This window comes from Belonocnema kinseyi, chromosome 7 (assembly GCF_010883055.1).
Source record: "Belonocnema kinseyi isolate 2016_QV_RU_SX_M_011 chromosome 7, B_treatae_v1, whole genome shotgun sequence".
Classification (NCBI taxonomy): domain Eukaryota; kingdom Metazoa; phylum Arthropoda; class Insecta; order Hymenoptera; family Cynipidae; genus Belonocnema; species Belonocnema kinseyi.
The window spans coordinates 90,578,108-90,595,008 of NC_046663.1; the positions used below are offsets into that span (position 1 = coordinate 90,578,108).

The 16,901-nt window shown below is 28.4% G+C and overlaps 1 protein-coding gene across 2 annotated transcripts; it reads right to left on the minus strand.

The window, feature by feature from the left end:
• Positions 1-37: 37 nt before the first annotated feature.
• Positions 38-16,532, minus strand: LOC117176730. Of its 2 annotated transcripts, none has more exons than XM_033366997.1 (5): positions 16,308-16,532; positions 14,851-15,197; positions 11,246-11,569; positions 6,284-6,703; positions 38-433 (listed from the first exon to the last, which is right to left on the minus strand). In XM_033366997.1, exons 2-5 carry the CDS (start codon positions 15,160-15,162, stop codon positions 218-220), a joined length of 1,272 nt encoding a protein of 423 aa, XP_033222888.1. In that variant the 5' UTR covers positions 15,163-15,197; positions 16,308-16,532; the 3' UTR covers positions 38-217. The 2 variants fall into 2 exon arrangements, with proteins under 2 accessions (XP_033222888.1, XP_033222887.1); XM_033366996.1 differs by having other exon boundaries at positions 14,851-15,170; positions 16,308-16,531.
• Between the last annotated feature and the right edge of the window lie 369 nt (positions 16,533-16,901).

Genomic DNA, 16,901 nt, shown 5'->3' on the forward strand with positions numbered 1-16,901 from the left:
TACGATTAAAAAAAGTGTATATTTTAATAATATGTACTTTATTTCGTCAGTAATTTACAGTTATTGTAAATTAGTCTATTCACAATTAAAACTAGAACAAGATTCATACATACTGCGTATAAAAATATTAATATCATAGAAAAATGGAATGATTATTTAATTAATTCTCTATGTTTAGTTAGTGATTTATTAGAAAAATTATTGATTAGATGTACTTTTATATAAAACCTCTTTGTTCAGCATGAACAATCACATCCGCAAGACGTTGTCGACCTTCTGGGGTTTTTATATTTTCCACTTTCCATACGTCCGCTATATCAATTTTATTCTCCCCTTCAATAACATCCAAATCAAATGAGTCCTCTTCTGATAACATACTAAATGGAATAGCTTCAAGTGCAAAAATCATTCCGTGGATAAATTGTTCCTTTACCTGAAATTATTTGAATGATACGAATTATTTTCCTCCATTAGGGACGGGTGCCAATGAAAGATTTCTTTAGATCAAATTCCTAACATTTTAAGTAAAAATATTGCATTTTCGAAAAAATAGATGAATTTTTAATAAAATAATTACACAGCCGTGCAAAAGTTTTAGGCCACCTCTTTTTTGTAACTGAATAAATTCTCTTAATTTTAATTATACCAGAGCTAAAAAAAATTATCTTTAAAAGGTTGATTGTTTTCGAAATTCTCTAACATAAGCCTAACATAAGCTTCAATGTTCTTGGGCTCATTTCGGAAGTTATTGAAAATTTAAGAAAACATTGAAAGTTACACTATTTTTTCAATATCTACTTAAAAACTAGACAAATTGCCTTCACCCTGGGCTTATTTTATACAGAATTTCGAAATCAACCTTTTGAAAAGAAATTTTTTAGCTCTGGTATAATTAAAATTAAGAGAATTTATTCAGTCATAAAAAAAAATGGCCTACAATTTTTGCACGGCAGTGTACATTTTCAACAAAACCAATGAATTAAAAACTAAAATTATGAATCTTCATACGAAAAATGAATTTTTAATAGTTGATATTTAAACATTTTTGTTTTAAATGAAAAAAGGTTAAATTCAACAAAAAAAGACTAATTTTCCACAAAATTGATGAATACCGGAGCTAAAAAAATGTCTCTTTAAAAGGTTGATTGTTTTCGAAATTCTGTTTAAAGAAAGCCCAGGGTGAAGCCAATTTGTTTAGTTTTTAAGTAGATATTGCAAAAATAGTGTAAATTTCAATGCTTTCTTAAATTTTCAATAACTTCCGAAATAGTCAACGTTTTTCAATATTCTTGGGCTCATTTTGAAGCTTTTTTTCACTGTATTGCAACAGCTTATGAATATTGATCGTAAAAAATGTTTTTTCGAATGGCAAGAACTTGAATTTGTAACATAAATGTTGGAAAAATTGAAATATTATTTTTAGTAACAAAAATATTTTTGTAAAATATATGAAACATATAATCATGAATTTTCTATGTAATTCCCTCAAAATATATATTTATTTAACTTTTATTCTGATTTGCCTACAGATAAGATGTTTTATAAATTTTCAATTTATAATTTATGTTACAATTTATATTCGTAAGCTTTGGTGATACGGAGAAAAAAAGCTTTAAAATGAGTCCAAGAACATCGGGAAATGTTGACTATTTCGGAAGTTATTGAAAATTTAAGAAAACATTGAAATTTACACTATTTTTGCAATATCTACTCAAAAACTAGACAAATAGGCTTCACCCTGGGCTTATTTTAGACAGAATTTCAAAAACAACCTTTTATAGAGACATTTTTTTAGCTTCGGTATAATTAAAGCGATAAATAAAAAAAAAACGATTTTTCTAATTGAACCCAAACTTTTGACCGGTAGTGTAGTTACATTTTCAACCGGAGAGATGAATTGCCAACTAAAATGATGTATCTTGAAAATAAAAATAAATTTTTAATAGAGTTTTTGATTTTTTAGCTCAATTTTCCACAAAAGAAGACGAATTATATTTAATAATATAGTCACATTTTCAACCAAATAGATGAAGTGACAACTGAAATTATAAATCTTCATAAAGAAAATGAATTTATAACAAAATAGTTCATAATTGAGCAAATTAGTTGATCTTTCAACCAAAATATGCGAATTTTCAACAAAATAAATGAATTTTTAATTATAAAGTTACATTTTTAATCAACGATATGAATTTACAACTAAAATGATGAATCTTCAACCAAAAAATGAATTTTTAACAAATTAGTTAATTTTGTATCTGAGTAGCTGAATTTTCCACAAGAGAAGAAGATTTCTCAACAAAAAATATAATAGTTGATATTTAAACAAAAAGTATGTTTGTTTAAATAAAAATCAGTCGAATTCAGCCAAAAAGACGAATTTTCAACAAAATCGACGAATTATGAACCAAGAAGATTAATTTTATACCAAAAGATACGAATTTTCAAGAAAATAAATGAATTTTTAATTATAAAGTTACATTTTTAATCAATCACGTGAATTGACAACTAAAATGATGAATCTTTAACCAAAAAATGAATTTTTAACAAAATAATTAATCTTTTAGCTAATTAGGTGAATTTTCCACAAAAAAGGCGAATTCTCAACAAAAAATGTAATAGTTGATATTAAAAAAAAAGATTTGTGCTTCAATTAAATAAAAAATAAATAAAAAACAGTTGAAATCTACAAAAAAGACGAACTTGCAACAAAATTAATGAATTATGAACCGAGAAGATTAATTTTCTATAAAAAAGAATTTTTAATAAAATAGTTACATATTCAACCAAAGAGATTTCATGCCAATTAAAATGTAAGAATCTTTAAAAAAAAGGATATTTTAACAAAGTAATCATTCTTTTAGCTAACTAGATGAATTTTCTATAAAAAGACGAATTTTCAATGAAAAATGTAATATTTAATATTTAAACGAAAAATATTTTTGTTTTGAATAGAAAAAATTGAATTCAATAAAAAAAAGATGATTTTTTAATAATATAGTTACATTTTTAACAAGAGATGAAATGACAACTAAAATGACAAATCTTCAACGGAAAAATGAATTTTTAGCAAAGTATTTCATCTCTTAGCTGAGTAGTTGAATTTTCCACAAGAGAAGACGAATTCTCAACGAAAAAGTTAATAGTTGATGTTTAAAAAATATATATTAAAAAAAAAATGAAAAACAGTTGGATTTGACCAAAAGACGAACTTGCAACAAGATTGATGAATTTTTGACAAAATACTTTGGAACTCTTCTATAGCGCCAATCTTGGGGCTGACGATGGGTGGGAACTAATTCATTATAGCCCGCTCCACTTTTGTTTGTTCACGCCTGAGTGACAACCGCAGACCTAGCGCAGCTCCTGTTACACCTACCTGTGGCGCGGCGTCAATTCTTGGAAGAGCTATAGAAGGGAGGGCTATTGAAGGGTCGGCGCTATTTACCTTGCCGCGGATGGGACCGTAGAGGAGTAATTTTCCTGGAAACGATGTTCCCCCACTCACGAGTCTGATGTAGATGCGTGGTGCTTGGTGTGAATAGTTTCGCTCGCTACGTACGTTGCCGCGCGCGGATCAGTGTTTATAAACGGTCAAAGTTCGATTTTCAGAATAAGTATTGTGGAAATAATTATCTCACATTTGGTTCCAAAAAATGGTGAGCACATCACTCTCGCGGAATAAACTGAAAAATTGGTTAGTATTAACAAATTATTGATGAACCTTTGATTAAACTTGCCATACTTGAGGTTATCTCATGTGACAAGAAAATTATCATGATACGTAAATATTATATGATTTCGAAATTCTTTTATAAGCCTCATTAACAAAGCATATAATGACTTTTTGCACTTTAAAATTGCTTTAAACGACTAAAACATTGACGGCAACGTACATAGCGAGCGGAACAATTCTCGGATGCCGAACTATCGCGGTCGTGGTGGAGAACGAGGTCGACCGAGAGTTAGGGGAAGCGGCAAGGTAAATAGCGAAAAGGTAAGTAGCTTCGACTGTAGTTACATATTCAACCAAAGAGATGTAATTGCTACTAAATTGTAAGAAACTTAAAAGAAAAAGAATTTTTAACAAAGTAATTCATCTTTTAGTTAAGTAGATGAATTTCCATATGAAAAGACGAATTCTTAAAGAAAAATGTAATAGTTGATATTTATGTAAAAAAATTATTTTTGTTTTAAATAAAAAAAATCAGATTAATTTCAAACAAAATAGCTAAATTCTGAATTAAAACAGATTGATTTCCAATTTTGTAGATTTAAATCAGTAAAATACTTATCAGTTGCAATAAGTGACTGAATTATAGCTATGATTCAGTTATTTTCACTGTTAAATTAGAAAGTTTTACCAGAGATAGTTTTACTAATATAATATAGCATTACAAAATTTATGACTCATAACTAGAATGCAGTCATTAATTGATATTAACAAAAATGTATACTGACTCAAATTTATAGAGAACAAAACAATTGCATTTTTGTCTGAAGAATTTAAATTTCTCCCATAAGAAAAGTAATTGGTATTACTAAAAAAATGACTGATTCAAGTTTAGAGAGAACCAAACAGTTGTATTTTTACTCAAAAAAGATCAAATTTATACCAAAAGAGGTTAATTTTCTAAACATAAAAACAAAATTTTTATTTTTTAAACAAAATATGATTTTTCAGTCAAGAAATAACCAAAATTTCAAACAAAATGTTTCAATGTCAAGCTAAAAAGATGAATTTTATAAAATGCAGAATTTTCTACCCGAAAATGTAAATTGTTAATAACATTTTTTCATTTTCAACCAAATAGTTGATTTTTTTTACCAAGAAATATTTTTATTAATAATGAAATAAAAATATATATTTTTCGTTTGAGCAATTAGATACATTTTTTAACTTATATAATGAATCTTTAACTGGAATAGTTCAATTTTTAGACAACAAAATTAATTTTTAACCAAAATAAAATACGAATTTTCAACACAATCTTTACATTTTCAAGCAAAGATATGCATTTTTAAGTAAAATGATGAATTCTTAACAAACAAATAAAAATGAACTTTTATCAAATTAGTTCAACTTTTAACCAAAAAAAGATGATTTCACCAGTAAAATTTAAAAAGAGATGAATTTTCAAATAAGAAGTTTTGTTAGTCAAGACAGTGAAAAATTGTTGACCAAAGTTTTGAATATTAAAGCCAAAAAGAAGAATTTTCTACCAAGCAATTGAATTTGCAAAAAAAAGTTAAATTTCAAGCAAAAAAAATTAATTTTCAACTTAATAAAATGACTAAAAAAATAAAATTTTCATTAAAATAATTACATTCTTAATAAAAAATATAATAATACATTTTTCAGCAAACATTTGTCATATTTTAGAAAAGGGGAAACACTGTGGAGTGTGTTATTAATAAATAGAAATTTTGAATTGCAGGTCGGCCTCTGAATAGGCGACTGGAGAGGAAATGTTTTCGCGAGTTGAGCTCCCCCCACCACAAGACTCAGTCGAGGCATAATCTGATCTTTTGTTTGCCTTCTTCGATCTCGAGGCATTTGCTCTGAATAGGCGACAGCTCAGAAGTGAGTTTTTATTAGCGTTTTAATACATTTACATATTACTTTTTGATATATGTTTTTAAATTTTATCAAAATTAAAATTGAATATTAAATATTATTGTTAATATTAAAAAAAATTAAATAATTTTACAAGAACGAATACTTAATATGTTATGCGTATTAAGAAAAAAGAAAAATTTCTATTTAAATATCTTCATCTAAAAAAACTTCTAAAGATGACTTAAGAAATTTAAAGATCAAAATTGTATACGTAGGCAAGTTTCAACTGATATACTGTAATATAATTGATATAATTAATATAATTAATTAATAATAATTATAATTTATACGTATTGTATTGATAATCTATTAAAATTACACTAAACAAGTTATAAAAACATGTAACATCTATATCAATACACTACACTGAAACAAAACAAACCAAATGATCGCACAACTCGCGCAGTCGCCTATTCAGAGTAAATGCCCCAAGATCGAAAAAGGTAAATAAAATATCAGATTATGCCTCGACTGAGTCTTGTAGTGGGGGGAGCTCAGTTCGCGGAAACGCTTCCTCCCCAGTCGCCTATTCAGAGGCCGACCTGTATTTTTAATACTTTAAAAATATTAGCTTAGAAAACTAGAAATTTGACGTAGAAAATAAAATTAATTTTCCACTTACAAAAAAATTAATTCTATCTCAAATGTATTTAATCAAATTACCTCATTTTGAAACATAGTCCAAGAATATAATTTCTGAGGGTTAGATCCAAGCAATTCAATTGATTTAGAGACTTCCTTGTGATAAATTTCCAAAAATTCGTCAAAATGTTTGTCACGTAGCTGTTTATCTGTACAGGAATAAATCAAAAATGCAATGTCCAAAACAGGACTCACACATCTTGCTAGTTGAAAATCGAGCATCAAAACTTGCATTTCATTCGGGGCAATTTCTTGCACCAAAAAATTAGGAGCCCAAGAATCTCCCTGATTTATTACAGAAGTAGGATAATCTGTCCTTTTACAAAATTCCGCACTTTTAGAATACAAATCGCCAAAGTTGTAGGAATTGAATTTTTGCTCAGCTTCACTACCTGGATATTCTTTTTCCAATGCATCTTTTGTTATTCTTATAGAATAACCCTGAAATTGTCAGAAAATCTGGTTTAAATATTACTATAATAATAAAATTATTGCTGTGATAGTTCAGGGATCACGTGGTTCAGCAGATCAATTATAGGGGAAATAGGGGAATTTTTCGTCAATCAGGGGGTTTAAAGAACAAAGGGAAATTTTGTGTTTGAAAAATACCACAGTCAGTTGCAGTGCACAATAGTTGCACCAGGTTGCGTCATGCGTCCAAATCCAACACAAATGATTTTTGCGAACTTGTATGCTTACGTTTGGATTCCCTCCAATTTAGGGCCAAGGTCAAATCTTATTAAAAAATAAAGTTACATTTGATTTATAAATTAAACACTATAACAAAAGTGTAACAAAAGTATAACAAAAGTGTCTTTTTTCATTGGAAGATCGAATGCATCGCTGGATTCCTTGTATCAAATATTTTTCAAAGATATGAAAAGTATTGAAGAAAAGTTTAAAAAAATAATTTTACAGAGCCTTGAACTTTGCGAATTGTTTAAACAATCACGAGTATTAATAATTATTTATAAGGGACAAAAATATAAAATTTCAAAAAGTAAAAAAAATTATATAAAATATTTTGTTTACCTCTGTGAATAATACGTTTTTATTCCCGTGTTTATCTAGCTTTTTACTGCAATTATTAATTTTCCCCAACTTTTTTAAAAATACCTAAAACTTAGATGGGCTAAGACAATTTATCGCTGTATTCTTTAAATCAAATATTTGTTGACAATTTTGGAACTACGGTCGACGCAACTTACCTTGCCGCCAGTTACCTTGCCGCTTCCCCTAACTGCAAAAAGTCATTATATGCTTTGTTAATGAGGCTTATAAAAGAATGTCGAAATCACATAATATTTATGTCTCATGATAATTTTCTTGTCACATGAGATAACCTCAAGTATGGCAAGTTTAATCAAAGGTTTATCAATAATTTGTTAATACTAACCAATTTTTCAGTTTATTCCGCGAAAGAATGATGCGTTCACCATTTTTTGGAACCAAATGTGAGATAATTACTTCCACAATATGTATTCTGAAAATTGAACTTTGACCGTTTGTAAACACTGATCCGCGCGCGGCAACGTACGTAGCGAGCGAAACAATTCGCATCAAGCACCACGCATCAAGATCAGACTCGAGAATGGGGGAACATCCGTTTCCAGGAAAATTACTCCCTTACGGTCCCATCCGCGGCAAGGTGAATAGCGTCGACTGTATTAAAGAAAATAATTTTATAGTCAATGGAACTTTTTTTTAATCAACCTGTCAAAAGTTCAGAAAAAGATTTAAAATCTTTCTTTCATAGTACATCAGATCTTTCCGATTGTATAAAAATAAATATAAAAAAGTATGAAATCACAAATGAAAATTTGGGCCTTTTAGGTATAAAACACTCCACTATTTATAGGAAAATTATTTTGGACAGCATTAAAGTAATTTTTCACCTAAATTTCAAATCCGTGGTGAAATACGTGTTGGTGAAAAAAAGTTTAAAAAATGGATCAAATTTCGAGTTTTGAAACCGGTTGGTTATCAAAAAAAGTAAAAGATCAGAAAAGGTGTATAAGTTTTCCAGATTTTTAACTTTTGTGTACAAATTTTTTCTATACCGTTTGCAATTGAAATTAAAGTTTAGAAAACTTCCAAAAGGTAACGAAACATAGCTGTTTTTAACCCACCCTATTGCTCATGAGCAACACGTATTTTCCATAAAGAAAAAAGACGTTTTTGAATTTGATTTAGAATCCTGAATATTAGGTGAATGGAGTTGAAACTTTATACTTCTCTTTACAATTAGCTATGGAATACAAATGAATAATTATTTGTTTAATATCACACGTATAAGTCTGCTTTATAGGGTCTCAAAAAAACACCATAATTGAAAAATTGGATTTTGCGAGTTTTCAGTGGTAATTATGATTTTCTTTAAATACAATTTGTTTCTAATAAATAAATTATTACTTTCCTGTGACAATTAGATGCCTCCATTAATTGTTTAAATAACTTATTATTGTTTTATAGCAATTTTATTTCAGAATAGAATTGGAATGTCGCCGGTTTTCCGAATTTTTCAAATTATTTTGAACTTTTCAGTTAGATCCAGACAATAATAAATTAAATTTAACATAAATAATTGTTTAAACAATTTATTATTATTTATAATAATATTCTCTTAAAATAATGCTACAAAGTTGCGGGGTTTTCTGATCAGCTTTTCTTTGACTTTTTAGTTTGAAGCGAATGATAAATATTAATATTAATTTAAACGAAACAAAGGCTCTTAGTAACTACTTCAAGAAAAATGTACATTTAATATGATCTATACAGAAAATTTGAAAAATATTCCAAATACCTGTTTTATTTAAGAAAAATATATTCACAAAAAAGAGAATGTTTTAAAAATGATTCACTCTATTGTTTATTATAAATTGTTCATAACTAAGAAATCTAAGATATTTTTAAAATGCCAGAACAAACCGCAACTTTCTAGAACTTATGTAAGAGAAGATAGACATAAATAATAATAAATTGTTTAAACGATTCTATTTATCGATTTGCATTCATTATTACCGCACTAAGTGAAAAGTTGATAAAATGGATCATTCTAGCATTATTCTAATAGAATATTATTACAAATAATAATAAATTGTTTAAATAATGATTTAGGTTAAAAATAATTGATTATTGCCTCGTTCGAACTGAAATGTTGAAGAATTCGGATTAAACCGCGACTTTAATAATAATTTGTTAAAATAATTATTTTGGTTAAATTTTAATAATTTGTACCTCGCTCTAAGTGAAAAATAAATAAAAAGTTAAAAATTTCAGAAGAAACCGCAACTGTCAAGCATTATTCAAAGAAAATATTATTTAACACAATAAATTGTATAAACATTTATTTTTTCAACTTCCATTAATGTTTTGGAAAAAACTGGAACTTTCCAGCTTAATTCTATTTTATGTAGTAGAAAAAATGTGTATTAAAAAAACAGCAAAAAAATCATAAATAGGGCCAAACTCGCAAAACCCAAATTCACACTTATGGGGTTTTCTTAGGACCCTATAAAACAGACTTATGGGTGCTAATTTGGTGTATTTTATGGCTAATTGTGAAGCGGAATATTGAGTTTCAACTCGATTCACCTGATATTGACGATTTGGAATACAATATTGACAAAAACATATTATTTATGGGAAATACGTTTTGAATCTCATGAGGCTTCTGAAAAATTTTAATATAATTGAAAAAACGCATTTTTTGGGGGAATTCCTTTTTGGGAACGAATGCATGAAAATTAAAAAAAAAAAAAGAAATCAAATGCACTTTTGGATAACCCTACCCTACACTGTAAAAAATATTGCTGAAAATTACATTTCGTTCTGTAACTTTTTCCTACGTTTTTTGGGGGAAAATTACACGTTTCTTGTAAATTGACAGTGATTATTAAAGGAATTTTACCATAAATGATAGAAATTTACAATGAACGTGTTATTTTCCCACAACATTCACAGGACATAAAAATACCAGTGTACGTTGTGGGAATTTCACCCTAAAGTGTAACCGAAATAAAAATGTAATTTCACAAGGTTTATGTAAGCTCCCAACGATTACTGTAATTTCGCACGCGGAGTGTAATACGTTTTACAGCAGTGATGTAAAATTGCATAATCCTTGTAATTCCGCTGCTGAACGCTTGATGTCGTTGCGCGTCCATGTTTTGATCTTCTATTATAATCGATAACCTGCGAGTAAATGGAGTAAATTCAGTGCAAGATTGTGCAAAATTTTGACGGCATTCGGATAATCGTGGATTGTGCTGGGTTGAGCGCATCAGAAAGTCAAGTGCAATGTGTTTCACATGAAAAAAGTTTGTTCGCATGTTTGGCATGCTTGCGAAAAAAATAATTTGGAAGGTTATGGCTGTTCGGGCTGCAGTTGTCAGAAACTAGGATGCGCCTATTTCGTCCCATTGATCATATCCTTATATGTTTGATGCGTATTTTTTGGAACAGCAAACCAAACAAAAAGTTTAAATTTTTCTGCTAAATAAAAAATGACTCCTTTTATTTATATATCTTATTATTCTTCCTATTCGATTTAATTTAAGCATACATTATACGATTCAAAATGCCGGGCCTATCATTGCGCATGCGCATCCTTTTACATGCGGCGTTTTACAGCGTCACTGGAATTTCACAAGGCGAATGTAAAATCCCATTCTTCCAAAACTGCTTTTTACATCCTGTCTGCAATTTTACACTACGTGTTACTTCTACCTAACTTTGGTAAATTTCCCGCAGTAATCGCTGGTATTTTTATGTCATATGATCTTTGTGGTAAAATTACATGAAACTTTTTACAGTGTACATCACAGGTACATTTTTAAATACATATATTCTATTTGAGTAATTAATCGCAGCTTCAAATAAAAAAATGGCCAAAGTACTCAAATATGGGAGTTATGCGAGATTTTTAGAAAAATAGGGGGGAAAGGGGACTGACTGTGATCCCTGGAAAATGTTATAACTCACATGGAATCGTTTATACCACTCCCACAATTCGTCAGCAAAGTATGTCTCCTTAATTTTGCTTTTCATGATCTCAAACTCCTGTTTATTTTGATCTTTGAAAGCCAAGGATACTGCGTGAAATCTAGCCATTGCTTCCAAAATAAAGCAACACTGGGCAAAATCTAAAGAATTTTGCCTCGTGACTGGTTTGAATCCCAAGGGAGTAACATCTTCCAAAACTATAAAATCATTTTCGCCATCTATTAATGATGCCAAGCAACGAGGAATATTTAACAATTGCGGCTGGCCTTTGCTTTTTATGAATTTTTCAAATGTGGGAATTACCTATTATACAGATGTTAATACAAATTATATTATTATATTATATGAAGGGTGGAAATACAGAACTAGGTAACCAACAAAATCGGAATTTTTCGAGAAACCGTAAAATCATTCTGTAAAATCTAAATCACCATTTAAAGATTAAATAAAAGTTCACGCCCTAGAGGAAGTATAATTAAATTGGGACTAAACAAGTTTTATTTTAGAGGACAAGTCCACGGGTTTTAAAAATAAGTTTTCGATAGCGATTTAAAATCGAAATTTTCAATTTTTCACATAAACAAATATTTCCTTCCGAGATATAAAAAAGATAAATAGAATTAACAAATGGTCAATAAAAACAAATTATTCTGTACCGAGGAAATCAAAATTAAGTGTGACGGTATCGCACTGAGATTGACGATTTTTCTGTAAAAAGACTATAAAAGGGAAATTAAATTTTTTTTTATTAGCGCTAAAATTTAAATACATTTTTTTATTATTATATTAAAAATGAGAAGTCGAACAAATATTTTTATCAATACGTGTATTTGTTTTTTTATGAATGATTTATACAATAAAATCATTGTGGGAAAATTGTTGGTTATCTATTTCTGTACTGCCATCCTTTATATGCAATATAAACATATACACTGGAACTTGGAATTAAGAACGGTTTCGAACATGGCTTGCAGTTGCCTTGATTTTAAGTCCAGGAAATCCAAACGTAAACATTCAGAGCTGTGTGAACCACTTACAGTTGTAATACATAATATTACGCAACATTCGCTGTTTGTCAAGCGTGCCTGAACATCGCGTGTGTTCATTCTCGCGGTCTCTACATCACCAAAATGCGGAGGATATCAATTCTAGGAATATCGTAAATCCGAGTTTCTTAATTCCAGGTTACAGTTTATATAATTAGAAGACATAATTATTATTACATAAAATTACGTTAGATTAAAATTAATGAATTTTTAAAATCGTGACACACAGTCGAAAATTAATTATTTTTAAAGAATTAGTTTCTACGTCCTAATTTAGGAAAGATTAAATTTGTAAACGATGTTCGTAATTGTTTAATTTTTAACGCTTCAATTTTAAATTCATTTATTTTCAAAATTTACATGGAGATATTATCATTTTCATAGTTTTTAGAATAATTAAACCCTAAAGGTTCAAAATATATAAAATTCCTCAATTTTGAACGGTGATTAGTATTCCTGAAAACTAAAGTTTTTTGCCAGAAGCTTAAATTCCAAAATATTTAGTATTAAATTTAAAATTTTTAAATTTCACCATTTCGCAGATTTAAATTCGAATTTAAAAAATGAAAGGATAATTTCACTATTAAATATTTTAAAACTGCACAATTTCATATTGAAAGCCATAATGGTCCATTTTAAATAAAATGATTCTAGATTTGAATATTCTAAATTGTTCCATTTCAGTTTTATTCAGATTTCAATTTAATAATTTTAGATTTAAATATTTTAAATTGTTTGGTATCATTTTCAAACGTACAAAATTGTCTAGTTTTTAAAATTTATTAAACTGGCAGGATATTCAAATTAAACGACTTGACATTTATACAATTTTCAGTTTAAAATATTTTTAATTTAACAATTTTAAAATAAACGCCTCCAGAATAAATTTAAAAGAATGCAAAAATAAGACAATAATTTCTCAAACTCAAGGCTTAAAAATGAGAATATTTTAGAATAATATTTTATTCAACAAAATATTGAGCATTGTAACCTCAACTTTTAAAAAATCAAATTAAAAGGCTTACAATTGTGCAACTTCAATCATTGAAATCATATACAGCAATCTTGTATTGTATTTTTTTTAGTTTTTAATGTTTAATATAATATTATAAAACTGTTGGATGTTTCATAGAAGATTTAAATAAATAAGTCACCCAAAATTGAAAAATATTTCGTTAGAAAATTTCGAAAATGAATAATAATTCTATTCAAAGTGTTCAAAATTAAACGAATTAAAATTAAAAAGTTAAATTTTTTAAAATGAAAATATATGAACAATTAAAATATCTCTTTGGAATTGATAGATCAGTAATTGAATAGTTTCTTCAATTTGGAATCGTTACCATTTTAGAGTTCTAAATTTTCAAGTTAGACGTTAAATTTTTCCGTTCCATAAGTTTTAATTTTGCAATACAAATTGAAATGGCTTAATTTTTAAATATAGTGAAACTCTTCTATAGCGCCGATTTTGGGGCTGACAGTTGGTGGTAAGTAACTCATTATATCCCGCTCGGCTATTGTTTGTTCACGCCTGAGTGCTCGCTGAGTGACAACCGCAGATCCCGCGCAAGCCGCGCAGTTCCTGTTATACTTACCTTTGGAATGGCGTCAATTCTCGGAAGGGCTATAGAAGGGAGGGCTATTGAAGGGTTTCACTGTAATTGAAATTTTCAAAATTTTTACTAACATTTTTTTCAGTTTGAAATGAAGTTCGGATTTGTTTAATTTTTAACGTTCCGCGATATACATTTTTTCATTTTTAATGTTTCCCATTTTAAATTACTTTGTACTTTAAAGGGTCTTTTAGAATAATTTAAATTTAAAGCTTAATATTAAAACAAACAAAAATTTATATGTTGAACGGTGTAAATGACAGTGCATTTATGATATCAGAGAAATTTGCCTAATCAATTTCAATTTTTAATTATTTTTGTATGTAATAACAATTTGAAATATTAAAACTGTAGAAGCTTAGACTTTGAGAAATGTAATTCAGTTTTAAATATCATTTTTTTCAAATTTTAACTGGTCCACTTTTCAAAATTCTTATTTAAAAATATTGAATTTTTAGCACTCTGAAATTGTCCTAATCTCGAAATTTTAATTTAAAAAATCAATCAGCTCAAGATTATTCAATTAAAAATAAAACTGATCAATTTTGAACGATCTGAATTAGAAATGATGCAATTCCAACTAATTTCTAAAGAAATTCTCCATTTTTTAAGATTGTATAACATTTTTTAATTTGGGAATTTTAAATTATTAGATTTATTCAGAAATGATACAAGTTTCATTTCTTTTTATTCCAATCTTTGTCCTTTATTCAAAATTCTACCCAATGCAACATACTCTTTTCAAATGCTTTTACTTTGGATTCATTATTTTTTCAACATTTTTAAAGCCTAATTTTTAAAATTTCATTAAGTACTGGATTTTTAAATTAATTATATATCTAATATTAAGAAATAAAAACTGAGACATATAAACACACGTTCTCATTTACTGCTAAAAAAGCATTAATTTAAATAAAAAATATACCTCTTCATAAAAGGTGATTTCATTGTAGAAAAAATCAGCACTTCTGAATGTCTTTCTTCTTCCTAGATTTTTTGGCAATGATTTTACAACCAATTTCACTTCAGTCGGTTTTCCATTAACTTCTCCTTTGACAAGAATTCTGCTGACAGTGGATAAATAACTGTCTCCTTTTGCACTGGCTTCTCCAAAGTCCCAGGATAAAATTCTCACATCCTGACCTTCATCTTTTGTTGCTTTCGCTAAAATATCTTCTAAAGTTTTTTCAGTGAAACTATCACTTACGCTGTTTAATAAATCCATGTTTCGACTCATCTTGAATGCTAAATTCAAAAGACAAGCGTTGATTCCTGTCCGAATATGTTGTATTTGTACAGTAAAGACTAATATTCTCCATGACTTTAATTATCTTCAATTACATTCTCTCAGACTTTACGTTCTTCTGATAAAAGATAATGCGCGCATTGTTTATCTTATCTTTATTTTTTTATTGAAAAACCTAATCTGAGAACTGTTGAAGACATTTTTAATAGATAATTTTGTAATCGATTTTTTTTTATTTAATTAAAAAATATTAAATTTCTTGTTTGCAGTGTTTTTAAATTTTCTCAAGTTTTATTTTTTTTTAATTTCTTAATTTCTTAATTTGCCCCGCATTTTAATCAACAATTTTGTAAGGGACAATTCCTATTTACGTCGCCCCTTTTTCGTAAAAAATTCTTAACACATGTGTGGATAGAAGAATTTTTACAGGCATTTAAAAACTTTCCAGTGATAGAAATGCATTCGGAAAACTATAGGCAATATCTATTAGGAATCGACATTTTAAATACAGCGAATTTTGAAAACTTAGATTTTGGTATTAAATAAAAATATCTTTAGAAGTTTTTAAGAAAATTATCTTGACATTTGTGAGCTTTTTTATCATATAAATACTTTAGAAAGAATTCTATTAAATACCAAAGCGAAAATATTAAAAATTCTCTGTATTTCCAATTTCGATTTTTGGGTCTTGGTGATTTTTTTCCTATTACTGTTTTGCCATTTAAAAGTTTTCAGGTACCTGAACAAAATCTTTTTCTATTTGTGCTGGTGTTAACAATTTTTTTAAACATGGTGAAATAAATGGAAATTATTACTTCGAAAATAATTGATTGAAATCCGCAAAAAAGATATGTAAACAAAAATTGAAACTCGAGGAAATTTAAAAACTCAGAAAAGAAGACATTTTTTAACGGTTTTTTGCCAGCGCGGACGAAAAGCTGAAAATCTAAAGATTTGAAATTAATTGCATTCTTTTAGGATCTCAATCAGCTACTTTTTCGCGTTGTCTCGATTTCAAATTCCAGAATTATTTATTCTCGACCAAAATCAACATGCATGCTTAAATATTTATAATTATTGTGTAAATAACAGTCTTCTAACATTAAATCTAGTCTCGTGAACACATTTTTACTTACGTGTCTTTTAACTCCACATGCTTCTCCGAATGATGGACAACAGCTGTTAAGTCAGTATCGTATGCAGAAAATTAAGTTGAGGTGACTAAATTATTTAGAAAATTTAAAAGAAAGAAAATCAAACTTTATCATTTTCCGAAGAGTGATCAATTACTACTAATATATTATTACATATCGAATTATTCAAAAGTACATGGCGCCATTTTCGATTAATATCTCGAAATTATCTCGAAACGATCTCGAAACGATCTCGAAACTATTATTGGCGGAAAGCAAAGATATAAACGTAGATGCGGTGCGGGCTTAGTTGCCCGCCATAAATATAGACGGCGCGTCCGGCGAGAAAAGTCACTTCCCCTCTACCCACCGCTCCCCGTAGAAAGCCAATCTTTACAATCGATATGGTTTGCCAAGAGCCACTTGGAGCGCTCTAAGCAACTCTCGGCACACCTTCGAGGCGCACTGATGGTAAACTTAGCTTGGACAAGAACTATTTGGATTGAAAGTAAATTGCCAATTAAAACATTTTTACATTTATAACTTTGCAAAACTCGGTTGTTTTAATAAATACCACAAATATAAGTCGATGAGTAA